Below are 27614 nucleotides of genomic sequence, written 5' to 3'. Positions count from 1 at the left end.
AAGGAGGCTGGGCCCTGGGGTCTAGTCCTCATTCTCACTGGCTGGGCGGCTCCCGGGAGTTCACGTCCCCTCCTGGACTTCAGTTTCTACATTCAGATAAATGAACAAGTTAGACTAAATTGGGGGTCCATCCAGGGGATAAACAGATTGAGTTCCATGAAGTCTATCCCCCTTCTTTAAATTGTATGCAAAATTGTGTTTGAAAGTCCATTTTCCCTGGGACTCTACAGCTTTTGGTCACATTCTCCGAGAGGGCTGTGGATAAGTTGGGTACAAACTCGAGTCTGCCAAGTCTGGATTGGAATCCTGGCAACCTCAGTAATAGCAGCCGTATGGTCTTGAGCAGGAGCCTTCACCATCCTGTGCCTCAGTTCTCTAATTATTAAATAGAAGAAGATTCATAGTTGCAACAGCTTAGTACACAGTCAGCTCCCAACAAACACTACTATTTTATTGCCAGAATGAGCACTAAAATTCCAGGTAATATTTTCTGCATCTATCATCTAAAAAATGGGCTAATGAGAAAATAAGATGTCATTACGCTTCACTGTGGTTGTGCTCCACAGGGTCTGCCTCCGAGGCCGGGGGCAGGGCTCCTGCCCCGTGCTGGGAGAAGGCCTGAACACATAATTGTTGTAATGATTTTATTGACTGGTCCTGACACAGGTCAGCAGGCTCACCCAGTGTGTAGCCAGCGTGGATGGGAGAGCAGGAGGTGGAGCCGCCTGGGTGAACCCCAAAGAAGCAGCCTGGACATTCACATGGGACATCCTTCTGGTCTGGTTTATTGCAGGGTGGGGCAGGGGCGAGTGTTTCTGAGGGTTGGCCGGAGCCCAAAGATAAGGAAAACTTTTACAAAAAAAGACACGCAATGCGTAAAAAACCCTATTCTGTGCCCAGCTTGGGCTTCGGCCCCATAGTCTATACATCGCTTCCCAGGGTGGAGGGGTCCCTGACGCTGTGACCTGGGGAGAAGCTCTGGCCCTCCGGGCAGCGGGTAGGTAAGGCCCAGGACGCGCACTCCAGGTCGCTGTGCCCTTGCCCGTCGGTGGCGTCGGGGGAGCTTACCGTGCACCCCAGTGTCCCACCACCTCTGGGAGGGAGGGCGGCCTCAGAGCACAGCCAGGTTGTGGCAGGACTTGGAGCGGGCCTTGAGCGCCCGGCGGCGGGCGCTGCGGGCTGTCAGGCGTGCCAGGAAGCGACGAGCTCGCTGACCGAAGCTCGCTCGCCGTCGGGGCGCGGGCGATTCCCGGGCCGTGCTGTCCCGGCGCAAGCGCAGCTGGCGCACCACGCCCTCGAAGAGTTCGGCCACGTTGTGCTGCAACGCGGCTGAGGTCTCGATGAACTTGCAGTCGAACACCACAGCGCAGGCGCGTCCCTCTGCGGTGGCGGGGCCAGGCGGGCGGGGTGGCGGGGGAGGAGATAAAGGTAGGAAGGGGCATGTTCGGTCTCAACCGGAAGCCCCTTTTCCTTTCTCAATACATTGTGCTGGGTGCCCCGGGACTCAGAAATGGATCAAATCTGGCTTTGAGGAATTAGGTCACAGGTTAGTGACCGATACTGGTGGCAGACTGAGGCTGCGAAGACAGAGAGGCTGGGCTGGGTAGGGAAGGGTCTTGAATGCCGGGTAAGGGGTTTAATCTGTGCATCAGAATTATCTGGGGAGAGATTCTGATTTGGTAGGTTTGGGATGTGGTCCGGGAACCTGCGTTTTAACAGAATCTCCTGGGATTATGTTGCAGAATTTTGGGATGTCTGCTCATATGGTCTTCCATCTTCAGGAAGCCACTGGGCTGGGAGGCAGGGACCTGGGTTCTAGTCCTCAGTGGCTGGTGACCCCGTGGAACTGGCTTCCCCTTTCTGGGTCTCAAATTCCATAATTTCTGGATTGTTCCATGTAAGTAGGGCCATTTTAAGATCTTTATGGGTCCCACCTGTTATGCCAAACGTATTAAAATATTCCCATCCCACTTTAAATACAACTTACATATACTAACTTTAAACGTTTTGGTTTGCAGTTGCTAGATGGCACAATATCATGTTTTGTAGACAATTAAAGTTTTCTGAATATATAAATTTCTCAGTCTATGTTGGTGTCAATAATTGGCTTTGGCACCTGTCTCAGATGGCCATAAAAAAAGAACCTGGACCTGGAGAGTATTATGCTAAGTGAAATAAGCCAGTCAGAGAGAGGCAAATACCATATGATCTCACCTATATGTGGAGTCTAATGAACAAAATTAACTGATGAACAAAAGAGAAACATGCATAGATACATGGAACAGACTGACAGCTGTCAGAGGGGAGGGGGATTGAGGGACTGGATGAAAGAAAGGAAAGGGATTAAGAAAAAAACTATATATATGTATGTATGTATGTATATACATATATATACATACACATATATATCACATTGACACAGACAATGGTGTGGTGATATCAGAGGGAAAGGGGGGTAAGGGGCAGGTGGATGTGGGCATGGGGGGATGAGGATGGAAAGAAACTACTTGGGGTGATGGACACCCAATGCACAGTGCAGATGATGTTTTGTTGAGTTGTACACTTGAAACCTACATGGTTTTGTGAACCAATGTCACACCAAATTCAATAAAAAAGAAAAGAAAAGCCTTTAGTACTAGGCTTTTCAGGCCAACTGGATAAAGTGTCTCTGACTAAGGGTGTGGGGGAGCCAAAGGGGAATTTTTAAGCAAAGAAGTGACAAGGTCAGGTCTGCTTCTGGGAAACTCTGGCAGCTGTTGAGCAGAACTGATTGAATGAGGACATAGAAGTACAGCGCGGCTGGTCCAGGCTAAAATGGAGACGACGGGATGGGGCAGAGGCTGTGGGAAGGGAGGGAAGGATTTGGGTACTGGTTTGGGGGAGTGAAGGAGGAGGCAGGAATGGTCCCCAGCTTTCACATGTAGGCAAGTAGATGCAGGATGGGGGTGAGGTAGGGGTCAGGCAGTCACGGAGATGAAGAGCACTGGAGGCGGAGCAGTGACAGTGGGCCTGAGAGGATTATGGAGAGGGAGGGTGGACTCACCTTCCACGGAGACTTCCCGGCAGCGTGCCAGGTCTGCCTTGTTGCCCACCAGGATGATGGGCACGTGGTCTGCCTGATGTGTGCGCCGCAGCTGAATGCGGAGCTCAGAGGCGCTCTCGAAGCTGCCTCTGTCTGCGATGGAGTATACTATGACGTAGGCACTGGCCACTTGCAGGCATGACTCCTGGCTCCAGCGTTCGCCCTGTATGGGAGGTACCCCGGGCCCATGCTCAGAGGTTACCTAGGCCCTGACTGAGAAAGGGTCTGCGATGGTCTAATGGGTGGGATGGGGCAGAGGTCTATACTTTGGGCAGATTTGGGGGACAAATTCTCTCATCATTCCTTGTTCTCTCAAAGTAGTGACACCCTGATCCTCTCTGAGCCTGTTTCTCTGCTTGAAAAATTGGGCTCATTACCTCACTACATTCTCTCATTCATTGATTCCTTCTGTTGGCTAAGCACTGGAGGCAAAAAAACAAAACAAAACAAAAAAAAAAATTATTGGTTCCTCTTCCTGCTAAGCAGGGTTAGCTGTTCAGTTGTTCTGGCTTTGCTTGTTTAACAGGTTCAGCCATATTAGACAGTTCTTTTGGTCTTCTGCAGCCTTCTCAAAAGAGAAAAAAGGAAGGGAGAGGAGTGAAGATGGAGGCTGACTTCAAGGGGAGGTATTTTCAGGATGGTTTTAAAGAGAGAGATAAATGAGCCACTGTGGGGTGTAAAAGAAGGGGGTGGGAGAGGCACGGGCCGTTTTAGAAAGTGGAGTCCTTGCAAGTTGTTTGGCCAAGGAAAGGAAAGAACTGGAGTGATTTTTGATAATCCATATGGATGGTGATTTATTGTCAGGGACAGCACTCTGAGACTGGACTGATTACCTAGGTAACAACCTTATAAGTGTTTAATAAGAGACAGTTCTTGCCCTCCAAAAGCTTATGGTCTGGAAGGGAGGCCATGGAAATGGAGAGTTATAATGCAGTGTGACAAATACCCTCATACAAGTGTTTGGAGAAGCCATGGGGGTGGAGGAGGGAGGCCAGAAGAACTCAACCTGGCAGGGTGTTGGAGGCTTCACAGCAGACCTGTGAGTGGCTTTTGAAAGGATGAGCAGGTAAAGCAGGAGAGAAGAGAGTAGGCCAGAAGTAGGAAATATTGATTGTGGTGGAAGAATTGTTTGTGAGGGGGAAAGAAGCCAGCGACGTTATCTGATAACCAAATAATATAGATGAATAGGAAAGCATCAGATTTATGGTCAGCATCATTGTCAAAGGGGGTGGGTTTTCAACATTCATATAAATCCTTCCTTAGGCCAAATAACTGTGGGCTGAGTCAGACAGTTATAAGTGCTCATTCTGGGTTCTCGACCTTGACTATGGACAGGTTCCTTCCTCCCTGTGGGCCTCAGTTTCCTCATCTGTAGAATAAGAGGATGGGTCTTGACCATTCATTCATTCATTCATTCAGAATTTGCAGAAATATTTATGGAGGGTTTGCTATGGTTAGGATCACAAAAGCCGGTTGCTGCATGATTGGTGGGTAAGGGTCTCTTGGGGGTGTGATTAAAAATATAGATTCTAGCCCTGGCTGCTGTGGCTCAGTGGATTGAGCATCAGCCTGTGAGCCAAGTGTCGCTGGTTCGATTCCCAGTCAGGGCACATTATTAGGTTGCACGTCAGGTCCCCAGTTGGGGCATGAGTGAGAGGCAACCACAAAAAAAAAAAAAAAAAAAAAAAAAAAAAGTATAGATTCTAGAGGACTTCCGGCCAAGATGGAGGCATAGACAGACATGCTGCGTCTCCCTCCACAACTAAGAAGGAATACAACTACCTCAAAACTAGAAACAACCAGAAGTTCCAGAAAACCAAACTGCATTGAAGTCCAGAAAACAAAGATATAAAGAAGAAATACTCATCCAGACAGGTAAGAGGGGTGGAGCAGGGGCGGATAGGACGTGGTATGGTGGTGGCAGCAGCGGCGTCAGTGGCAGGCAGGCAGAAAGCACAGTCACACATTTTAAAAAGTCAGGAGGGACACCTGGGGAGTGTTCCCAGCTCCTCACTGGACCTCGCAGCTCATGGTCCCAGCACCGGGGAAAATCAAGCCTCATTGCTCTGACTGTGCAGATCAGGGAGGGTTCGGGTGGAGGCAGAAACTGCCAGTCTCTCAGCAGAGTCCACTTGTCTAGGCCCTCATGGTCCTAGAACATCCACAGACCCACCCACTCTGGGAACGACGGCCAGGGCAGCAGCTAGAGGGGTGCCAGTTCGTTGTGGAAGTGGGAGAGGTGCCTGGAAAAGGGACGAGTGCTGGGCAGGCGGCATTGTTCTCTTTTGGGCCCCTCCCCCACATACAGCGCCACAACGTGGTGAAACAGGTCACCCTGTACTGATGAATCCCTAAGGCTCTGCCCCTTACAATGTAACAGGAGTGACAGCTCTACCTGGGACATGGAGGCAAACAAACACAGGAGCCTGTCAGAATGAGGAGACAGAGAAGTATGGCCCAGAAGGGGAAACAGATCAAGGTTCCAGTGGGAGAACTAAGCGACGAGGAGATAGCCAACCTAACAGATGAGAAGATAGACAACCTAACAGATGCAGAATTCAAAACACTGGTGATAAAGATGCTCACAGGCTTGACAGATATGCTTGAGTACGGCAAATGCATAAGAGAAGAAGTGAAGGCTATGCTAAGTGAAATGAAGGAAAATCCACACAAAACCAATGATGAAGGGAAGGAAACCGGGGTTCAAATCAATGATTTGAAAAATAAGGAAGAAAAAAAGTCAACCAGTGCAGAATGAGGCAGCAAGAATTGGAAAAAATGAGGAAAACTTCCCAAATTTTGTGAAGGTCTGGGAAACACGGAGGGTCTCGGGTGAGCTGGACCCAGAGGGGACCACACCAGGATGCATCATGATTGAGATGCCAAGGGTGAAAGATAAAGAGAGAGTCCTGGGGGCAGCAAGAGAGAAGCGGAGAGTTGCCCACAGAGGGGTGCCTATAGGACTATCAGCTGATTTCTCAGAGGACACTTTGCAGGCAGAAAGGGACTGGTAAGCAGTATTCAATGTGATGAAAGGCAACCTGCAACCAGGATTACTCTATCCAGCAAGACTATCATTTGGAATGGAAGGGCAGATGAAGTGCTTCCCAGACAAGGTAAAGCTAAACGAGTTCATCATCACCAAGCCATTATTATATGAAATGTCAAAGGGACTTACTTAAGAAAAAAGAAGATGAAAACTATGAACACTAAAATGACAACAAACTCACAACTATCAACAACTGAATCTAAAAAATAAAAACAAAATCCAGCTAAGCAAATCAGAATAGGAACAGAATCATAAGTATGAGTATCATTTGGAGGGTTATCAGCTGGGAGCGGGGAGGGGGAGAAATGGGGAAATGGTGCAGGGATTAAGAAGCATAATCGGTTGGTACAAAATAGAGAGGGGGAAGTTAAGAATAATATAGGAAAGGGTGAAGCCAAAGAACTTATATGCACGACCCATGGACATGGACTAAGAGGGGTGGGATTGCTAGAGGGAAGGTGGGTACTGGGCAGAGGGGAGCAAAGGGGAAAAAATTGGAACTATTTAACAACATAATCAATAAAATATACTTAAATATATATATAGATTCTAGGATTCCACTTATATAGGTGCTTATTCATTAGGTCTGGGGTGAGGTCTGAGAATTTGATTTTTAATACTCTCTCCAGGTGACCTGATGGTCAGCCAAGCTAGGGCCAAAGGTCCACCCAGTTTGATCAGAGGCTGCTTCTCTGACATCTAACCATCTAGGCTAAAGATGGAAGGGATGGATGCTTATTCTGACAAGGCTGCTACTGTATGGGCCCTGTTTGGGAACTGCCTTCACAGTCATTGACCATGGAAACAGATTCAGTTTCCTCATTTTACTTGTAGGAAAAACAAGAGCCGGAGAAAAGAAAAGTTTCTCAAGGCCACACAGCCAGATGAGCACAGAAGTCCAGTTTCTGCCTTCTAGTCTCCCTAATGGGACTCCCAGGTGCATCACTCTTCCTTGTTTACTGGGCTCTCCCCCATTCACTGGGCTCTTCCCTATAGGATTCTCAGCTGTATCCCAAAAGTAGCCCTTCCCTTACCAGCCTGTGGGCCATGTCTGCCTTATTCAATGCTGTGTCTCCAGTGCCTCGGCCCACAATACACAGTCAGGAAGTGTTTCTTAATGAACAAATGGGTGAAGGAGAGGAACCTCTGCTGGAGGTTCAGAAGGTGATGCTCCCAGGGAGGATGAAGGGGTGCTCCTAGTGCATGAAAATACAGGGTATGGGATCTTATAGATCTGGGTTTGAATCTCACTTGCTGAGAACTTTGGACACATTATTTAACCTCTCTGAGCTTGGATTTCCTCATCATAGAATAGGAATCAGAAAAACATTCACTGTATAATTTTTTCTTGACTGAATGTCATAATATATGTCCAGTGTTTAGTGCAGAGGCTGGCACTTAGGAAGAGAGTGTCCATAAATGTCAGCTACTGTTAAGAGAATCATCAGCATTATGTTCATTTGGACCTGGGCTTCCTTTTATGCTTGTTTAAAAGAATTGGCTACACAGCTCCTTCATCCCTAGCCTTTGGGCCTGTTGCTGGAGCTGTCAGCCATTTTTGTCAATCACCCAACACTGCCTTCCTTAGCCTTCCTTGCGGTCAGGACGTCCCTGTGTTTTATGGGAGGACCTACTCCTAAACAGATGGAATCTCAGGGGATTTTTAGATCCTTCTCTTTGTTTAGTTGTATTTCTTCAAAGTTATGTAGAGAGCATGTGTTACTTGTATAGCAAGAAAAAAGAAAGAAAACTCAGATAAGAAAAACATAGTAGGGACGTGTCCGTACCTGCTGCTCTCTTCCTGCTGTGGAAGGAGCTAGGGAAGGACACCCTTTGCTTTCCTTTTTTACTAGCTACCAAGTTATTATTAATAAGAATTATCATTATTTATGATTATTCACCCATGTTCGGCATTTGTTCATGTTCCATACTGTGCTCAACTCTGTGAAATTGCATAAGAACTTAAAAAAAAAAAGTTGGTAAGGAAGGCAGGGATGATTGACCCATTTATCAGGTGAGAAAACTGAAGTTCAGAGTGGGTAAGTCAGCTCCACAAAGCCACACAATTGGTAAGAAAAAGAAAGGCGGGGACTTCCTACCTCAGGCATCTTGATGCTAAATTCAGTGTCCCTTCCTCAGTACAATGTAGGTGGGTGGAGTGGGATGAGGGAGCTAATAAAAGGGGAGGCTTGCAGGGAAAGAAGCACATCCTGCGATGGCTGTGGAGAGGGGACCAGAGGAGTGAGAAAAAGGGGTGAGGGTCATGAGGCTCTGTCTTTGGCTGGAAAGGCTGCATAGGGCTACGGGTTTTGGTGGGCGCTGAGAATGGCCCCTGTCCTCTCCCTGCTCTGTTGTATCCTAGAAAGGGACAGGAATCTGGTCCTAGGCTCAGCCCCCGTCTCCCCAAATCCTGCTTGCTGTGCCATACCAGTTTCTCAGCCTCCCAGGTGTCCATGACCACCAGCGTGGTGTCTTCTCCATCCACTGTGAGGGTCCTCTCATACACATCTTCTGTAACGGAGGGGACAGCTGGGTCTCAGGGAGGAGGGCCAGGCCTCGGGAGGTGTGGGCTTCCCTAGTCCCTCTTTATGGTCACTGCGCCCCTCCTCTTCTCCTTGAAGTGTTTACCACACTTGTGTGATGTCTGCCTCTCCTGGTAGGTCAAGAAGATCCACGAGGAGCCCATGTCTCCTCAGCTGCCAGCATACTATGTGGCACACAGTAGGTGCTGAGAAAGCTTATGTTTTGTTGTTGTTGATGGAATGAATGAGTCTGGTGTGCTGGGGTTAAAGTTGAGCTGGGAATTCTCCAGTCCTGCTCTGTACCTAGCTTAGTGTATCCTTCAGGCAGGTCAAGTTACCCTCTCTGGGCCTCAGCCTCCCCAGTTGTCACACCTACAGTTCACGCCTCTTGTATGGGTTCTCACTCTTAGAGGGGCCAAGCCTGGAGAAAGGGCCTAGCCAGACTGTCTCCACCTTCTCTCTGCTTTTAACCAACTCCTCACCCCATTCACCCCGTGTCCTCTTAGACAGTCCTGCAAAAACCCATCTTCATTTCCTTTGTCCCGTCCCCGTCCCCCATCATCCTAGGGCCCCCGACCCTTCAGCCCACTGCATCTCTTGGGAATAAAGGAACCCAAGGCCCAGAACTTGGAGTCTGAGAGTCCCCATTTTAGGCAGAATCTTAGTTTTGCTGCAGGTCGTGGTGGCCATGGATGTTTGTCTATGGACCTGGGATGATCTAAGAGTCTGGGGGAGAGTTAGGCCTAGGGGTTCCTGAGCTAGGTGGAAGTCCACCATGTCTTTAAACTTGAGGTGGAATCACCCATGAAAAATTGGCAAACTTCTCACTATATAAGGAATTTCCCTCCCAGAGACAAGCTGTGGCCTGCACAACTCTAGGGGGTATATTCACTTCATGGTCTATGTGAATGATGCCCCTTTGAGTGGAGCAGTGCATGAGTTGTACATCTGTTCTTGGCAGCCTTGTGCCCTTGATGATGGCTTTCGTTCCTTTGGCCACATTCCAGCCCAGCCCACAGGGTCCTTACCTCCCAGCTGTTCATGGAGCTCCCGTTCTTGCTTCCCTGCAAAGAGGCTGGCCAGGCTGGTCTTCCCTACGCCAGGATCTCCAAGCAACACCACACGGTAGAGGGCCTCCCAGGAGCCTTCAGAGTCGCTGGAGTCAGAGGACCAACCATTGGGCGCAGGTGAAGGTTGCTGGGTGGGAGGATTGAGGGAGGCTGATTGGCCCAGCCTTGGATGCTGGGCTTGCGTGGAAGTGGAAGGTGCTGTGCGCAGGCCAGGCTGGTGGCCCCGGGAGGACAGGGGCAGTGGAGTGCTGGCGCGCCGACGTAGGGGGGTCTTTGCTTCTTGCTGGGTGTTTAGTGTCATCCTCGGGTGGGGGGGCTTGGCTTCTTCCTTTCTTCCTTCTTTCTGTGAGCAAGAAGGGGAATGGGCGGTGAGCCAGGTGCTTTGAGCCCTTTCTTCTGTAGGGTCCTGATGTTGCTGAGATAGCTTCCTCCAGAGCTCCTCTTGTTCATATGGGAGGAGGAGGGGCCTCAGCTCCTTGGGGTTGGGGCTTCTGGCTTCAGGTCCCAGGGTCTGCCTGGGTCAGGCTGGGAGGGCGAGTGGGTAAGCTGTGAACACACACATGCCTGCACACCCAGAGGCTGGTTCCTGTGCCTCCAGGATGAGTCACTCGCCCAGGACACACCGACAGAGGGGCAATAGCCAGGTGGGATGTCCACATAAGCACGTTCACACTTGTGTACACAGACCTGCCCCTCCCATTCAGAACACGAAACCCACGTTCTGAAAGACATCTGAATTACCCCGTGCACCCCCTCCCCATAGGTCTCTTACCCGCGGGTGGCGAGTTGGGGGATATGGAGGAGGGTTAATGGTCCCTAGGGGTCACTTCTGCTGCCCCATCTCAAGAAGGCGGAGGAAAAGGCAGGAATGGGTGGGTTGGAACCCCTAAGGGCACGAGGGTCTGGGGGTTCCCTCCGCAGTAACCCGAGCACCCTGGTGCCATGGGAACGGCGTGTCCGGCCCGCCCCCTACGTGAAAAATTCAGCAGCGGCTGGCAGCCTCCAACGGCTGTTGAGGGGCGGGGGCTACGAGGCAGCTGGGCCAGGTTTGGGGACAGGACTGGGTCCTGGCAGGGGTCGGGGAAGGGACGTACGGGGACTGGGAGCGCAAATGCCACTCCCGGAGTCAGATCCCGAACTTGCCCAGCCCAGGGTCTTGGTTGTGAGTCCCCTGATCCGGGCAGGTTCCTTGTCCAGGGCTACCCAACCTTCCGGAGACCCAGGAGGAAGGACCCTAGTCCCTGGGATGCGAGTTCGAGGACCTCCTCGCCCCTGCCTGCGACGCACACCCCCTCCCTCTCCCATGCAGGCGCCTGGCAAACTCCGCTCCAACTTGGACTAAGTTGGCGGCGGGCTGCGCGGGCCTTTACCTCGGCGTGGAGAGGGGTCCAGGGTCCCCGGTCCGCAGCTGCCCGGTGCTCCAGGCTGTACCACCACCTCAGCGCGCACCCCCTCCGGCCGGTCCCGCCCCGCCCCGCCGCCCCAGCGGAGGAGGAGCCGCGACCCAGCCCCGTCCAGCCCCGCCCCAGCAGGGCAGCCCCGGGATCCCCGCCCCGAGGCCTTGGCTGCTGAAAGACTTCACGCAGAGGTCAGCTGACCTGCCCCCTCACGTCCTTTGTCTAGGGTGGGGATGGCAGTGTTGGGGTGGGGGACCAGAGAGAGGAAGAAAGGGGGCTCAGAATTCCTGGGTCTGGATCGCTTGTGTATCCACATCTATCCAGTCCAGCAACCGGGCGCACCAACAACCTTGCTCCTTACAAAAACCACTTGGGGAGCTTGTTCAGACTCCCAGGCCCAACCCTCCGAGGGAGGCGGATTCAGCTGTCTTGGGAGAGGGAGGGGTTCGGGGATCTGCGTTTTAAACCAGCGCCCAAGCGATCCTGATGCAGACTTCGGTGGACTCCACTTCGAGAAACTCTGCTTTGAGTGGATGGAGAATTAATTTTGGGAGGTGGCTTGAGCGGAGGAGGGGAGTCCAGGAAGTCTGCACTAAAGTGTTCTGAATATCTTATTTTAGCAGCATTCATTCATTCACCAGATTCTAGGTTAAGAACCCGTTTGTGCAGCCAGGGCTGTCCTCTGCCTGGAAGAATGGCTGTCCTCTCTTTGGTTAATATACATTGAGCCTGGTATGGTCTGAGTACGTCGCCCGGAGTAGTAGCTCGTTTAGTCCTGACACGACACTAAAAATGAACAATCTGAGGCATCCCTGGGCCTGGGACTCAGAGTCTCTGCCTCTCAGCCTACTACTGTCCTTTTCTATCACATCCCATGTTTGTTTGCTTTTAAATCTTTTATCTTCCTAGGCATGTAGGAGAATGAAAGAGACACTGTGATCTTGGTTATAGACGAGAAGTGAGCTTTAGGGAACTGCTGAGGTTGGCCATCCATGGGGCCAGGATCCGGACTCGAGGAGGCTGCTTCCTTTCAGGTCATGAGGAACTGGAGCAGGGATGCATGGAGGCCAGGCTGTACCTGTGGTGGGGCTCGCTGTCATGGCTGAGGGGGTCCAGGTGTCCAGCTCAGAGCAACTCCTACAGCAGCCTGGTCGGCTAGCTAAACCCCTTCGCACCTGACTTCCTTCTGTGGCTTGGCCTGCGAAGCTTCCCTTCCACAGCGACAAGATGGGCTGAGTGGTGCGTTGTTTGGGAGGGAGCTCTGCAACTCAGTTGTTGTATGACTTTAGACAAGACATCTCTGTTCTTTGGACTTCAGTTTCTTCATTTAAAATTGAAATCTAAACAGGTTACACCCTTGCTACAAAACTTACAGTGGTCTGCAGTACAAACGCCTGAACTTGGCATTCAAGGCCCGTTGTGAAGAAAAGCAGGGCAAGGGGTTAGTGTGGTGTGTGCATGTGGGGTGGTGGGCGAGCTGAAAGGTATCTGATAAGTTTTTGTTTAAGCTGTTATTTCACATGGACATGAAAATGAGTGAATGATATAAGGAACAAGGCGAGATTTAAAAAAAGCTTTTTATTATGGAAAAAATTGTGAAAGCAAAAATGCGGAATAATGTAATGATGGTAGTTTTAAAAAGAGATGCTCTGCAGGGTCATTTCCAATCTCCTCCCAACAAATTCCCTGCTCTGGTCACGCCCCACACTGTCAGGCACATTCTGTTTCTTCTGCCTAGAATACCCTTTACTCACCTCTCAAGAAGCAACTCACATGCCTGTGCACCAGACACTGTTCTAGCTCTGTTCACGTATGATCTCAGTGGTTCTCAAATGTTAGCAGTATGTTTGAGTCAGTTGGAGGGCTTCTTAAACCACAGCTTGCTGGGACCCACTCCTGAGCTTTTGATTCACTAGGTTTGGGCAGAGCTTGAGAATTTTTACTCTTAACAAGCCCCAAGTATTTATTGCTGCTGCTTGCTGGTCTGGGTACCATGCTAGGTATTATTTTACTTAATCTTCTAAATGAGCTGGGTTGCCATTACTGTCTGTTTGGTGGGAACTCTTACTCTTCTCATTTTCTGCAGAGGCCTTAATGCATGCTGTTTGAACAGGTCAGTGGGTTCTGGTTTCATCTCCTTGGCATCAGGGAAGGAATCCTCCATGCATTTAGCTTTGCAAGGGGGACTTGTCATCATTTTCTAGATGACAGCCTGGAGCTCAGGGAGACTAAGTGATTTGTTCAAGATATCCCAAGGTATTAGGGAGTTGCTGGCATTGAAGCAGGTCTCTCCGAAACCAAGACTTTCCCCACCCTCTCAGGTGGAGAAGGTGTCCAGTTTCTGACATCTGGGTGGTGTGTCCAACCAGTTCCCCACATAGCTGGCTGAGATCCAGCTGCATCCTTGGGACTGCAAGACCTCAGACTCCCACTTAAGTCTCCTGCTGCCCACACGCCTGCCTTGATCTGCAGCTCAATAAAGGCTGAGTCGCAGGCAGCAGGGCTTGGTGTGTTTGGCTCCTCTCCTCTTGTGTTCTCTCCCCAGTGGTCTCTCAGGAGCCCTGTGACCATGACACAGATGCTTCTGCTCATTGTGTCTCTCCTGGTCCTAGGTCATGTGCCGCCAGGTAACCTTGTGTATGTGTGTGTGTGTGTGTGTGTGTGTGTGTGCGTGTGTGTGTGCATGTGTGTATGTGAAATAAGTTCTCAGCTCTGGGAGACAGAGGAGGCCTAGACCAGTGTTTAAGTGCTGGCCCCATCACGGGCTTTCTGGGCAGGTTAGAGCGAGCTGCTAGATCAGCCTTTACTTCAGTTTCCTAATCTTTACGATGGGATTCATTCAACAAATGTTCATTTGATAAATATATACTGTGTGTCAGGCACTGTTACAATTGCTGGGGATCCAGTAGTGGAAGAAAACAAGGTCCCTACTTTCTTGAAGTTAATATCTTAGTTACTCGAGACAGAAAATAACCAAATAAACCAAATAAACATATAATATTTCAGGTGGTCATAAGTGCTAAGAAGAATAAAAGCAGAGCGAGGGGTTACTGTGGTGTGTGCAGAGGGTGGGGGAAGATCTGAAAGGCTTCCAATAAGTTTTTTTAAAAGTTTTTATTTCAAATGTACATGAAAGTAGAGAGAATAAGGAACAAGGTGAGCTTTAAAAAAACTTTATTATGGAAAAATTTAAGCATGCAAAAATAGAGAATAATGGGATGGTGTGAGGTTTAAAAAGAAACTTTCGTATTTGAGAAAATTTTAAACCTAAATAAAAAGTCGTATAGAAACCCCCCTTGTATCCATCACCCAACTTCAACAGTTATCATCTTGAACCAATCCTGTTTTGTTATTCACCTGCTCCTTCTCCCCAGTGAACTACTTTGAAGTAAATCTCAGACATTTTATCATTTTATATAAAGTGGGTTTGAGCGAAGATCTGACTGCAGTGAGAATACAGCAGGTTCCTGATTAATGTTGTTTGTTTATAAGGCTGATAAGATGCTGTAGGAACTTAACTCATATGCATCAATTAGCCTATGGTAAAATTGGTTTCTTTATATGTTTTATTTAAAGTCACAAAACCCAGTGATGATGTTAAGTGGGGACTTTCTGTATCGTTGTCATCGGCGGCGGCAGCCGTCCGTCTCGAGAGACGATGGCGTAGCTTCTTGAGAGTCTATCTGCACCGCCGAGAATGGCTGTGCAGTCCGATTCGGGAGTGACAATCCCTGCCGCACTTGTTACAGGTGAAGGCAGATGGCTGTTGTTGCTGCTGCTGACGCTGCTTCCGCCTCGATCTTTTCTGGACCGCCTCCTCGTTGCGCGCAGCCTCTGCGCGTGACGTACCTTGCCTGACCGCGAGCCTCCAGGCTAGGCGGTCGTCTGCTTGAACTTCCCATGTGTTGAGATTGATGGAGCATTGTGTCATGTCCTTTTTGCAGATGTCTTTGAACCGCAGTTTTGGGCGCCCTGTCATCCTCTTGCCTTCTGCTAGCTCGCCGTAGAGGAGGTCTTTGGGGATATGGCCAGCATCCATTCTTTTGACATGGCCGAGCCACCTGAGGCGTCTCTCGCTAAGAACTGCATGCAAACTGCTCATATTGGCTCGCTTCAGCACCTCGGTGTTGGGGACCTTATCCTGCCAGGCGACATGCAGGACGCGTCGCAGGCACCTCATGTGGAAGCTGTTGAGTTTCCTTTCGTGCCTTGCATAGGTGGTCCACGTCTCGCTGCCATAGAGGAGAGTGCTGAGTATGCAGGCTTGGTAGATGCACAGTCTGGTTTTCTCAGTGAGGCTGGAATTGTTCCACGCTCGCCGGTTCAGTCTGGCCATAACTGTGGCTGCCCTGGCGATTCTCCGGTTGACCTCCAAGTCGACTGACAGAGAGCTCGAGATGGTGGACCCGAGGTAAGTGAAGTCGTTGACAACCTCCAGGGTGTATCCGTCGATGGTGATGCATGGGGGAGTCCCCGTGCCTTGAGCCATAACATTCGTCTTCGTCAGGCTGATGGCTAGTCCGAACTCCTTGCATGCGTGGGAAAGGCAAGTGACTAGCTGCTGGAGTCCCTCTTCGGAGTGTGATGTCAAAGCTGCGTCGTCGGCGAAGAGCATCTCACGGATGAGCACCTCTTTGACTTTGGTCTTGGCTCGTAGATGGGCCAGGTTGTAGAGCTTGCCATCGGATCTGGTGTGAATGAAGACACCCTCGCTGCAGTCCTTAAAGGCGTATTGGAGGAGCATGGAGAAGAAGATTCCGAACAGCGTAGGCGCGAGGACGCAGCCCTGCTTTACTCCGCTGCTGACTGGGAAGGCCTCAGAGGTTGCGCTGTTGTAGGACACCGTGCTGTGCATGTTGTCGTGAAAGGACATGACCACAGCAAGCAGATGTGGTGGACAGCCAATCTTCCGTAGCAAGCTGAAGAGTCCGCTTCGACTGACCAGATCAAATGCCTTCGTGAGGTCAATAAAGGCGAGGTAGAGTGGTTTATGCTGCTCGTGACACTTCTCCTGCAGCTGGCGTAGGGAGAAGATCATGTCCACTGTTGAGCGGCCAGCTCTGAAGCCACACTGGGACTCTGGGTAGACACGGGAAGCAAGGGTCTGCAGGCGGGCAAGAGCGACCCGGGCGAATACTTTGCCGATGACGCTGAGGAGAGAGATGCCTCGGTAGTTGTTGCAGTCGCTGCGGTCTCCTTTGTTCTTGTACATGGTGATAATGTTGGCGTCTCTCATATCCTGGGGGATGTAACCCTCCTTCCAGCAGAGACAGAGTAGATGGTGGAGCGGCTGTAGCAGGACTGGTTTCCCGCTCTTTAGGATTTCTGGAGGGATTCCGTCGCTTCCTGGTGCTTTCCCGCAAGCGAGGCGGTCGATGGCTTTGCCGAGCTCTGCCGCAGTAGGTGGGGTGTCTAGCTCCTCCATGACTGGTAGGTCTGGGATGGCGTTAAGAGCAGTGTCTGTTACGGTGTTCTTCGTTGCGTACAGCTCGAGGTAGTGCTCGGTCCACCGCCGCATTTGCTGTTCCTGGTCAGTGATGACCTCACCTGTCTTGGACTTAAGGGGGGCGATCTTGGAGGGGATTGGGCCTGTTGCCTTCTTGATACCCTCATACATTCCTCGTGCGTTGCCTATATCGGCGGCTTCCTGAATGCTTCTGCACAGGTTTAGCCAATAGGTGTTGGCACAGTGGCGGGCGGTCTTCTGGACTTTGTTCCTGGCAGCCCGTAGAGCTTGAAGTGTACTGGGAGTGGGCGTGACCTTGTAAGCCAGTAGGGCCTTCCTCTTAGCCTCGATCACGGGTTCCATTTCTTCCCAGTGAGCCTCGTACCAGTCAGCGTTCTTCCGCTCTTTCTTCCCGTAAGCAATAATGGCGGAGTTGTATATGGCGTCGCGGAGACGTGGCCAATTGGATTCGATAATGTCATCTGCCGCCACTCCCTCGCCGAGTGCATCTTCCATCTTGTTGATGAATTGCTGGGTCTTAACTGGGTTGCTGGCACAACTGGTGTTGATGCGTGGGCGACCCTTCATCTTGGAGTGGTGCAACCTCTTCGGCATTATGCGCACCTTGCTTACCACGAGGGCATGGTCCGTGTCGCAGTCTGCACTGTGGTAGCTGCGGGTGAGGAGGGTGCTGCCAATATCCGTTCTTCTGGTGATGACGAGGTCAAGCTGGTGCCAATGACGGGAGCGGGGGTGCCTCCATGACACCTGGTGGATCTCTTTGCACTTGAAGAATGTGTTTGTCACGCACAGGCCGTGGTGACACAAAAGCTCAAGCAGTCGCTGACCATTCTCATTGATCTTTCCTCTCCCAAAGTTTCCAAGGCAGGTGGGCCAGGCCATGTGGTCGGCTCCTACTCTTGCGTTGAAGTCTCCAAGGAGATAGAGAGCGTTACTTCTGGGAATCTTGGATAACGCTTCGTCCAGTGCATGGTAGAACTGTTCTTTCTCTTCGGTGGTGGCGCAGAGGGTTGGGGCATACGCGCTAAGAATGCTGACTGGGCCGAAAGTTGTTGACAATCGGAGGGTAAGTAATCTCTCTGTGCCTCCTGTGGGTGGCTCTATGGAGTTAACAAGCGTGTTCTTCACAGCGAACCCAACACCATGCTGTCTTGGTTGGTCCGGAGACTTCCCTTGCCAGTAGAAGGTGTAGTTGGTTTCTCTGATAGTTCCGTTGTCGGCCAACCGGGTCTCCTGTAGAGCCGCAATGTCGATGTTTAGTCGTGCCAGTTCCCTATCGATGACAGCGGTTTTCCTGGCACCCTTGATCCACGGAAGGTCTGCAGTAAGTCCGGGGCACATGGTCCTGATGTTCCAGCTAGCGAGGCGAAGAGCCGGAGGCTTCTTTCTTGTGGTTTGCTTGGAATTAACTGGTGCGGGTGTTTTGTGGCCCACTTTTCGAGAGACGCCTCTCTGATCCCCACGCACCCAGTGGGGCAGGCGAGCCATGGCGAGACGGTAGCTGTCCAGTGAGGTGCGATGACCTCTCCCACCGTCAGAGGAGACCCCTGGCGCTCGTTTCCTTCGCCAATCGGATGAGCTTATAACCGGTATCTGTCTCCTCCCGTGTTGAGTCGACATCTTGCGATGACGCTGGAGTGTCCTCTCAAGTGAAACTGAAGCTACAGAGCCTGGGCAGGGTGATATGGAGGGTCTGCTGTTGCCCATGCAGCAGACCCCCCCTCTCTTCGCAGCTGAAGGGTCCAAGGGAAAGACAAAGTCAATACAGCTTGGCTTCAGGTGCGCCGCAGGAGTTGCCGGTGTTGACTACAATGTCAAACCGCCTTAGGGACTCCGGCTCCGGATTTTCTGTCGGGGTTTACTCCCTTAGCCTTTCCCCTGAAGAGGTATGCCGCAAGGCAGCGGAGGTTTTTTGGGGTCAGAGTTTTCCTTCTCTGATTTTAGAGATGTCCTTCCTCTTTCCTCCTTTACAGTCTTGAGGGCAGCATTTACAGGCTAAAATAGAAAACTGGCAGTGTAACCTTCTAAGCAGATACTACCAATACCCTGCTTGGGTATACTCACCCGACAATAAACATCTCTTAAATGTCCTCCAAGTGCCATGCCTCGAATTAGTAAATGGCAGTGCAATGGCAGCCAAACATTTGGATCAGTTTCACTAAGTAAACCACCAACACAAGTAGGTTTTTAAAACAATAGAATAGTGTCTCATTTTATTAAAAATAATAACTTTTTAAGCAACTTACCAGCAACACTGAATAAAAACCTGGCTGTGTTTCCCACTGTTTCAACTGCTCCTCAGCTGGCTTTAACACAGCAGTATCCTGACTGGTGGCCTGAGTTAAGACTTGAAGAACAACAGTGCTGGCACTATTGAGATCCATGGAAACCAATTGGCTCAGTCCGAATAGCCCGGCTCTCCAGCTTCCACTGTCCAACACGAAGTGGCGTCGGTTGGTCCCGCGCCCCACGCTTGCAAGTCCACGCGCCGCCGCCCACTGATGCCGAAAGTGGCTTCTAGGAACGCGCCATGTTCTGAGTCGCAGCTCTAAACGATGCAGACGCTAGAATATCGCGTCACAGACATCCACAGCAATAAAAAAGATCAAAATACTGATACACAAAACAACACAAATGAATCTCAAAAAGCATTACGCTAAGTGAAAGAAGCAAAGCATAAAAGTCTACATGAAGTTCTAGAAAATGCAAAATTATAGAGACAGAAAGTAGATCACTGGTTGCCTTGGGCTATGGGGCTAGAGGAAAGGATGATACAACAAGACACAGGATAATTTTTAGGGAGATGGAAATGCTTTAATCTTGATTCAATAGTAGTTATGCTACCGAAAAGCAATTTGGGGTCCTGCTGCCTGCCGCCACCCTCTAGGCAAAATTCCAGAAGCAAAGGTTTGGTGATAAAGAAAGTCTATCCAGTCACAGCTTCAATTACTTAAGCCTATCAATTAAGGCTAAACTCTAACACCTGGGCCCTGCTATCATTTCCCCCTGTTTTAATCACCTTATTTCTATAGGACTTTCTGTATAAGGATGGTCATTCCAGGCAGAGGAAGCAGCAAGGATAAAGTTAGGCAGGAGGGTGATAGACAGACAGACAGACATGTTTCAGGAGCAGTGAGGAGGCCGACAAGTGTGGCTGGAGTGGGGAGCACAAGAAGAAAAGTGGAGGGAGATGAAGTCAAAGATATGAGGAAGGGGTAGCTGATCACGTAGGAGAAAATAACTTCTGTATCTCAGGGTTTTTGGAAGGCAGAAATGTGATGATGTGTTCAGAGTAGTTATAGTAGGAATTGTCTTCACCTGGGAGTCAGGGTCTTGGATTCTGCTTCCAGATCCACCATTTACTGGGTTGGAGAAGTTGGGCAAGTCCATCCTTTTTTCTTTTTTTTGTCTGTAAAATGAGAGGGTTGGCCTAGAATGAGCTCTGGTTCCTTTAACTGTTCAAGTTGTCATTCTGATAAACTCACTTTCCATTTATTGAGCACTTACTACCTGCCAGCCACTGTGCTAAAATGATTAAATCCCCTGTAACTGCCCTAGGAAAGAGCGCTGTGCAGATGAGGACTCTGAGGCCCAGGCCACGCCACTGTGAAATGGCAGAGCTGGGATTTGGACCTAGGTGGTCTGAGTTGGGCGTACACCATACTGTTTATCATTATACTACATATCCTCTTCAGAGTATGGATTCTGTGCTCCATAGAGATTCTGAGATTGGCTCTATATCATTCTAAGATTCTCTACCTTGGCGAGATAAAGGATGGGCTGGTTGATAGGACTGAATAACACCCATGGGTAGGCCCACAGTATCATGTAAAGATTCTGTGGAATCTCTTTTAATCCAGGGAGAGGTTCTTCTCCCCACCACCTCCCAGTCAGCCCCAGTTCTTCTGAGTGGCTGGGTCATATGTCGAGAAATATTTCTGTAACAGACAGGCCTAAGTGGTTCTCCTCACTCTGCTCACCCCACACCTGCCCTAATTGGCAATCATACCACCCTGTTCAGTTCCTTCAGGGCATTCACCACAACTCTACCACCAGTGCCTCCTAATTGCTGAATGAAGAAATAGAGATGCCCTCCACCCCCATGCTGTGACTAAAGACCCTTGGAGGGGGTATAGGACCTATTCCCCCAAAGCCTGACCTATTTTTTGTGGCTCATGATTGGAAATCCTTCACTAAATTTTAACCTTAAACAGCTCCATAGGTGTGTGAGGCACTTAGTATAAAGGTTATGAGTGTGGACTCTGGAGCCAGATTGCCTGGGTTTGAATCTTAGCTCTGTTTCTTAATGGCTGGGTGATCTTGGGAAAAGTTGTTCATCTTTCTGGGCCTCAGTTTCCTTAACTGTATAACAGGGGTTGTAGTAAAACAAACTATAATCGTATAGTGTTGTTGTGAACAGTTCTTAGAGTATACCTGGGGTATGGATTAACCTGGACAAGAAATTGGTCTCACTTATAACCAGTGGTCTAACTTGTGACCTGTGGCCTAACCTGAACTGAGATCTGTGGTCTTAATTGTAACTAGTTGTCTCTTGTGGTCTAGCCTGTTACCTCTAAGTCCAACCCTTGACCTATGGCCAGAGCTCATGTCCTGTGGCCTAACTTATGATTGGTGGGGTGCTCTATAATCAGTCATCTAACAAATGACCAGAAAGCAAACTTGTAACTTATTATCTAACCTGGGCCCTGTGGACGAGCTTGTGGCCAGTAGTCTAACCTGTGACCTGCGGCTTAATGTTGGATCTGCGGTAAAATCTGTGACCAGTGGTATCAACGGGAGCCCAGGGGCTGCTCTGTGTGGTCAGTGGTCTAACCTGTGATCTGTGGTTAAACCTGTTAACAGTGGTCTAAGCTGTGACTCCTGGACTGTTCTGTGACCTGTAGTCTTCCTCTGCACACTCTGCATAGGGAGAAGTGAATTCAAACGGTGCTGGAAGGGCCAAGGAGCCTGCCGGACCTATTGCACCAGGCAAGAAACCTACATGCACCTGTGCCCAGATGCTTCCCTGTGCTGCCTCCCCTATGGACTCAAGCCGGTGCCCTATAAGCCAGGGAACGTGTAGCTGGTTCTGGGGCTGGCACGCTTGCTCTTCAATAAAATACATGCTGCCCCTGTCTCCTCTTGCTGTTTGCTCAATATCCTACTCCCACCTCTCCCAGGGCTAGGGAGCGGAGGGTGGGGGGTGGGGTGTCCATGGTGTGGAGGAGATGGAGGGACAGTTGGTGGAGGGAATGAAGTACCTGAAGAAAGTGGGCGTTAATGACCATTGTAAATGGTTCCGGTTCCTGCCTGTATCACTTTTGCTGTGTTCAGCTCCAGGAAAATTGCTCAATTTCCGTCAGCCTCACCAGACTGCTCATCCATAAAATGGGGATAATTATAATATCAGGAGAGCAGGACTTTACAGAAGGTAGAGTTAATAATAGGAATTAATTGTAAGAGTCAGGAGAATTAATAATGAATCAATCATAATAAGAATGAATAATAATAGAGTTAAAAACCCATTTCTGGCATTCAGAATGAGATGGTGCATTGTGCTTGACAGTCAGACCCTTTAGGAGTGAAAGAAGTTTTACATGTTCCTTTATCTCCTAATTCAGCATTTTAATAGCCTGCACAGGTGGAAAATAAGGATTTTGTGAAAACAGAGTTTTCATATAAATAGGGAGGAGTGAGAGAGGAAAACTCTGCCTCTTTTAGGCCCAAGGAACTGTAGGAATTGCAAGTCAGGAAGAAATCATGAGCAGCGTCGGTGAGGTAGGTACACACAGAGGAATCTAATTGCGCTGAATCAAGATGGTGGTGGGCTGAACAAGTAGGAAACCCAATTTGCAGGAACTTATTTTTCTCACATTAAAATAAGTCTGGGGATGTGGGTAGCAACCATGTCAGAGCAAGCATTTCTGGGATCCTCTTGGGTCACATCACTTCAGGCCTCACGTCATTGTTAAAATTTAAAATATATATATTTTTAATTAATTAATTTATTTTTAGAGAGAGGGGAAGGTGGAGCGCAAGAGAGGGAGAGAAACATCACTGTGTGGTTGCCTCTCACATGCTCCCCAACTGGGGACCTGGCCTGCAATCCAGGCATGTGCCCTGACTGGGAATCAAACCGGTGACCCTCTGGTTCTCAGGCTGGTGCTCAATCCACTGAGCCACACCAGCCAGGGCACCTCATGTCATTGTTTAAAGCAAGAAGTGGGGAGGGTTGGCATGGGCTCGTTTCTCACTTTTATCAGGAAAGCCAAAACTTGCCCTGTAAGCTCCCTCAGCAGACTTCACTTACTTTTCATGGGCCAGACTGTGGCACACAGCTACTCCTGGTGGAAGGAAGGCTGGGGAAAAAAGTATGTAGCTGTTCTAGCCTCTGTCATAGACTTGAGTTTGGGAGGAAGGGAATGAGAGACCCTCAGTGTTGGCCCACCTTCTCCCTGGGATTGAGCCTAGATGGGGGCAGGTATGTGAATAAGTTGACAGGAACTCCAAGGGCAGAAGGGCTCGTGTCTGCTGTCCTTTGAGATTTTTGGAGATGTTTGGGGCAGCCTTGGAGTAAGAGAATGGACCTTGCCTGGCCAAGCTAAGAAAGGGATGGTGAAATTAAAAATATTTACCATCAGAAAGGATGATGAGCCTGGGGCTACAGCAGAGTTTTGGAGGTGACCTGCTGTGGCAGGTGTTAACCCTTTAGTTTCCGGTATGAGAGGGACCTGGGGACATGCCAGATGTAGCTGGAGTGAAGAAAGGGAAACCCAGGGGGCTTGGAATGCCACACTTTGCCAGCCAGGAGGAAAGTATTCAATTATTTTAATAACAAAGTGTGCCACCTGCATATTAGTCCTGCTTTTGAACCTCCCTTAGATCCTGAAGAGGGGGTCTAGATGTTGAATCGAGAGCCAGGGGCCCTGTTTTAGGACCTAACCTGGTCAGAACGAGGTGGTCATGGTGTCTGGAGCCTAGAAACAGGACAAAATATGGCCACAGAATCACAGAGACCTGACATGAAGTGCCATTAGTCTGACATCTCCACTAGGCCTCAGTGAGTCCACAGGAGACCAGACCAGTTCCCCAGCAACCAGCCATAGCTGAAAGCCAGTGACAGGCCCAAGCCACTCAGATCCCAGCAGATGCCAGCTGCATCCGACCCCTGAATCTTCCCACCCTCACCCCAGCCTTCATATTAAGAAGGAGAAGGGAGGAATCTGAAAGACAAGAACTATACCAGAGACCAAGTCTCTCTGAACTCAAGAAACCTCAGGAGAATATTTAAATTGTCGAATTAGACCAAGTTTTAAACTGGATTGAACTAAATTTAGCTCTGCACTCTGACCCCTCTCCCTCAGTTGTTTTACAAAGAGTGAAGAAGCTAGGTTTTCTTTGCACAGTCTCAGATGTAGTTCTAGGGAATTTGTGACCTTGTTGCAGGGAAGATGGTGATGATTTCTGGAAGTGAGAAGTCAGGCAGACTCAAGTTCATACTCCAGCTCTGCCACTTACAGGCCACAGGCCGCGTGATGGGGGCCAGTCACTTCCTGTGTCTGATGTCAGGATTCTTCTCTGCAAAATGGGCATGATGACAGCTCTTACTGGGGTAGCTGTGGGGTCAAATGAGATCATCTGGCACTTTGTAAGTGTTCAGTAAATGAAATGCACAACTGCTACCACTTCTGAGCAAGAGGCACATCACTGGCCTTCTCTACATAATTTCAGACTTTGAGAAAATCTGTAAGAATAATACAAAGGATTCCCATAGACCTCTTATCCAGTTTTTTCAAATATTGACATTTTATCACATTTACATTACCATTCTCTCTGTCTGTCTCTTTATATATATATATATATATTTACATATAAATATAGTAACATATATTGCAGACACCATCCCTTCATACCTAAATACTTCAGTAGTTTTTCCTGAAAACAAAGGCATTTTAAAAAATATTACCATAATACAATGATAAAAATGAAGACATTAACATTGACAGAATTCAATTGCCTAATCTTCAAACCTTATGCAGATGTTACCAGTTGTTCCGAGGAAGTCTTTTACAGCAAGAGAAAATCCCTGGGTCAAGCATTATATTCAGTGGCCATGTTTCTTTGATCTCTTTTACTCTTGACAAGTTCTTTAGTCTTTTATGACACTGACATGTGTGAGGAGTCCAGGACAGTGATTTTGTGGAATTCCCCCCAGTTTGAGTTTTCTGATGTTTCCTCGTGATTGAGTTCAGCCTATGTGTTTTCGGGGACTATAACAGAAGGGATGCTGTGGTACTCACCGCACATCATGTCAAGGGCAGCAGCTGTCCTTCCGAGGGCAGAACCAAGGCAGAACAGTCTAGATAGTTTTCTGAAGCTTAAACCTCACACGTGAAGGCTGTTCCTTCCCAGTATCCTAACAGACCCTCATCTAAGTCTATATCCAACCTCTTAAGGCAGAAGGATGTACATGACAAGCCAAGAAGATGATTCTAGGTTGGAAGATTCCTCGAGATATTTTACAGATCAGCATTCTAAGCCCAGAGAAGGAAAGCGACTTGTCCAAGGCCACAAAGTTCCTGAGACACAGAGCCAGGACATAGACTTAAGGTCAAGGCTTTTTCTGAGGTATAACAATAATCTCACATTGGGAGGACAGGGGAAGCTTTGGGAGAAAGGGAGCTCCCTGGCACTGGGGGTATGTAGGGTGAGCCACATGGGTGAAGGATGCTAGAGAATGGATTTTGGGTCTGCAAAGATGCTCAGAAGTACTATTTCAGAACACAGACATTCCCTAAAGAGTCATTGAATGACTGAGCTAATGATAATATCATTTAATATTTAGTAAATGCTACTTGCTTTACACATATAATCTCACATATTACTCAAGGTCATATAATAATACTATCCTCTCCTTTTCCAGCAGGCAACTGAAGTCTTTAGTTAAGAGAGTTGGTTAGGTAATACACCCAGTAAGCAATGGCACTGGGACTCCACCCCTGTCCTCTGGCACTTGATTTTGTCTTCCAGACTCACCCTTATTTTAAAATAACATTTTCGAGATCTGGGACTTCTGGTCAAGATGACATCGTAGGCAGACATGGCTCCCCTCTTCGCACAACCACATCAAAATTAAAACTAAAATATAGAACAACCATTACTCAGAACCATCAGAAATTGAGTTTACTGGAGGTGTGACAACTACGGAATCAAAGAAACCATATCCATCCAGACTGATAGGAGGGGCGCAGATGTGGAATGGGCTGGTGGATAAAAATTCAGGAGGTATATCTCAGGAGTGTGGATTCCCAACCCCACACCAGAGCCCCCAGCCCAGGGTTCCAGTTCCTATGACTTCTGACTGCAAAAACCAGCAGGGATTTAGTCAGTGGAAGAAACTGCAGGAGCCCCAGCAGTTCCTCTTAAAGTACCCACACACGGACTCACCTTCTCAGACTCATTCCCTCTCAGCTCCAGCACCGGGGTAGCAGCTTGAAAGGCCCCAGCGGTATACAGGCAGAAACTGTAGTGTCTGGCATCAAGGTGAGCAGAGGCCATTGTCCCTCTTCTAACCCTTTCCCCCACAGAGCTGGCAAGCTGGTGCCATATCATACTGTTTAACCCACCTCGGAGATCCTCAAAGATTCCACCCCATCCAACTTACAGGCCTACCCAAGTTGCTTTTCCATATGAATGATTGGTTTTGGCTCATGCTTCACAACTTTCTTAATCCTATCAAACAAGCAACAGCTGGCCCCAGTGAGTCCCAGGCCAGGCACTAGCAGCAGCCAGCCTAGATTCTCAGCTTGGCTTTGCCAGGGAATCTCCAAGACTAGCACAAGTAGCAGCCATTCTATCATTGCTTTATAGTTCATGCAGGGTGGCACTGGACAAAACACAGGTGGGGGCTGACATTGGCCTGCACCATCTGAAAAAATCCCAGGGCCAGCATACCCAGTAGACAGCTACAGATCATGTAGGAGCACCACCACTCTGACCCTGCATAGCTGACCTTCCCTGTAGGTCAGAGGTTGGTGGTAAGTGGTCATAGCCAATCCTTGAAGCTGACTGGTCTGGGTAAATCCCCCTTCAAAGCAACCAAGGCTCAACTGTAAGAGGAGGGTGTACTCAGCCCACACATAGGGTGCACCTTGATAGAGAAGGCTGTGTCACTGGACCCTATAGGACACCTACTATATTAGGTCACACTCCCAAGACGGAGTCAAAGAAGCTCTACATAATACATAGAAACAAACACAGGGTGGCTGCCAAAATGAGGAGACAAACATAGCCCAAATGAAAGAACAGATCAGAACGCCAGAAAAAGAGCTAAACAAAAGGGAGATAAGCAATCTATCAAATGCAGAGTTCAGAACATTGGTTATAAGGATGCTCAAGGAACTTAGTGAGGACCTCAACAACATAAAAAAGATCCAGTCATGACAACTGTAATAGAAAAACAATAAATAAAAGAGAAAGATCTAGTCAGAAATGAAGGATCTATTTGAAATATATAATTAAAATAAAGAACAATTTACAAGGGAACAACAGTAGAGTGGGTAAATCTGAGAATCAATTCAATGATTTGGAACATAAGGAAGCAAGAAAAAAAACCAAACTGATCAGAACAACAAGAAGAAACAAGAATTTTAAAAAAGGAGGAGAGAATAAGAAGACTCTGGGACAACTTCAAGAGGTCCAACATTGGAATCATAGGGATGCCAGAAAGAGAAGAGGAAGAGCAAGAAATTGGAAATCTATTTGAAAAAATAATGAAAGAAAACTTCCCTAATTTGGTGAAGGAAATACACATGCAAGTCCAGGAACCACAGAGAGTCCTAAAAAAGTTGGACTCAAAGAGGACCACTCCAAGACACATCATAATCAAAATGCCAAAGGCTAAAGATAAAGAGAGAATCTTAAAAGCAACAAGAGAAAAGAAGTTAGCTACCTAGAGGGGAATTCCCATAAGACTGTCAGCTGACTTCTCAAAAGAAACTTTGCAGGCTAGAACAAACTGGCAAGAA

The 27614-nt window shown here is 48.8% G+C and overlaps 2 protein-coding genes across 4 annotated transcripts; one reads left to right on the top strand and one right to left on the bottom strand.

Annotated features, from left to right (window-relative positions):
• Positions 1 to 769: 769 nt before the first annotated feature.
• On the bottom strand, positions 770 to 11151 carry REM1 (RRAD and GEM like GTPase 1). Of its 2 annotated transcripts, none has more exons than XM_090285260.1 (5): positions 11094 to 11151; positions 9682 to 10066; positions 8560 to 8642; positions 3044 to 3245; positions 770 to 1380 (listed from the first exon to the last, which is right to left on the bottom strand). In XM_090285260.1, exons 2-5 carry the CDS (start codon positions 10022 to 10024, stop codon positions 1112 to 1114), a joined length of 897 nt encoding a protein of 298 aa, XP_090141386.1. In that variant the 5' UTR covers positions 10025 to 10066; positions 11094 to 11151; the 3' UTR covers positions 770 to 1111. The 2 variants fall into 2 exon arrangements, with proteins under 2 accessions (XP_090141386.1, XP_090141387.1); XM_090285261.1 differs by having other exon boundaries at positions 8560 to 8639.
• A 99-nt stretch (positions 11152 to 11250) lies between these two features.
• On the top strand, positions 11251 to 21670 carry DEFB124 (defensin beta 124). Of its 2 annotated transcripts, none has more exons than XR_016512661.1 (2): positions 11251 to 11311; positions 21516 to 21572. XR_016512661.1 is itself a non-coding variant. In XM_090285258.1 (2 exons), the coding sequence occupies exons 1-2, from the start codon at positions 13690 to 13692 to the stop codon at positions 21668 to 21670; spliced, it is 213 nt and encodes a 70-aa protein (XP_090141384.1). The 2 variants fall into 2 exon arrangements, 1 of the variants encoding a protein (XP_090141384.1); XM_090285258.1 differs by lacking the exon at positions 11251 to 11311 and adding an exon at positions 13690 to 13747 and having other exon boundaries at positions 21516 to 21670.
• Positions 21671 to 27614: the final 5944 nt, after the last annotated feature.

The sequence above is a fragment of the Furipterus horrens genome, unplaced genomic scaffold (assembly GCF_987537825.1).
Source record: "Furipterus horrens unplaced genomic scaffold, mFurHor1.1.pri manual_scaffold_8, whole genome shotgun sequence".
NCBI classification, from domain to species: Eukaryota; Metazoa; Chordata; class Mammalia; order Chiroptera; family Furipteridae; genus Furipterus; species Furipterus horrens.
Note: the sequence above shows the minus strand (reverse complement) of the source record. Positions and strands in the feature narration are given on the sequence as shown.

What these genes read in the sequence shown, in the direction of transcription:
- REM1 (XM_090285260.1), bottom strand. Translation starts at nt 10,024, where the DNA reads ATGACACTAAACACCCAGCAAGAAGCAAAGACCCCCCTACGTCGGCGC. An exon ending in CCTGGGAGGCTGAGAAACTG is followed by an intron (nt 3,246 to 8,559) that starts GTATGGCACAGC and finishes CCTCCCATACAG; the next exon opens with GGCGAACGCTGGAGCCAGGA. An exon ending in CCGGGAAGTCTCCGTGGAAG is followed by an intron (nt 1,381 to 3,043) that starts GTGAGTCCACCC and finishes CCGCCACCGCAG; the next exon opens with AGGGACGCGCCTGCGCTGTG.
- DEFB124 (XM_090285258.1), top strand. Translation starts at nt 13,690, where the DNA reads ATGACACAGATGCTTCTGCTCATTGTGTCTCTCCTGGTCCTAGGTCAT. An exon ending in CCTAGGTCATGTGCCGCCAG is followed by an intron (nt 13,748 to 21,515) that starts GTAACCTTGTGT and finishes CACTCTGCATAG; the next exon opens with GGAGAAGTGAATTCAAACGG.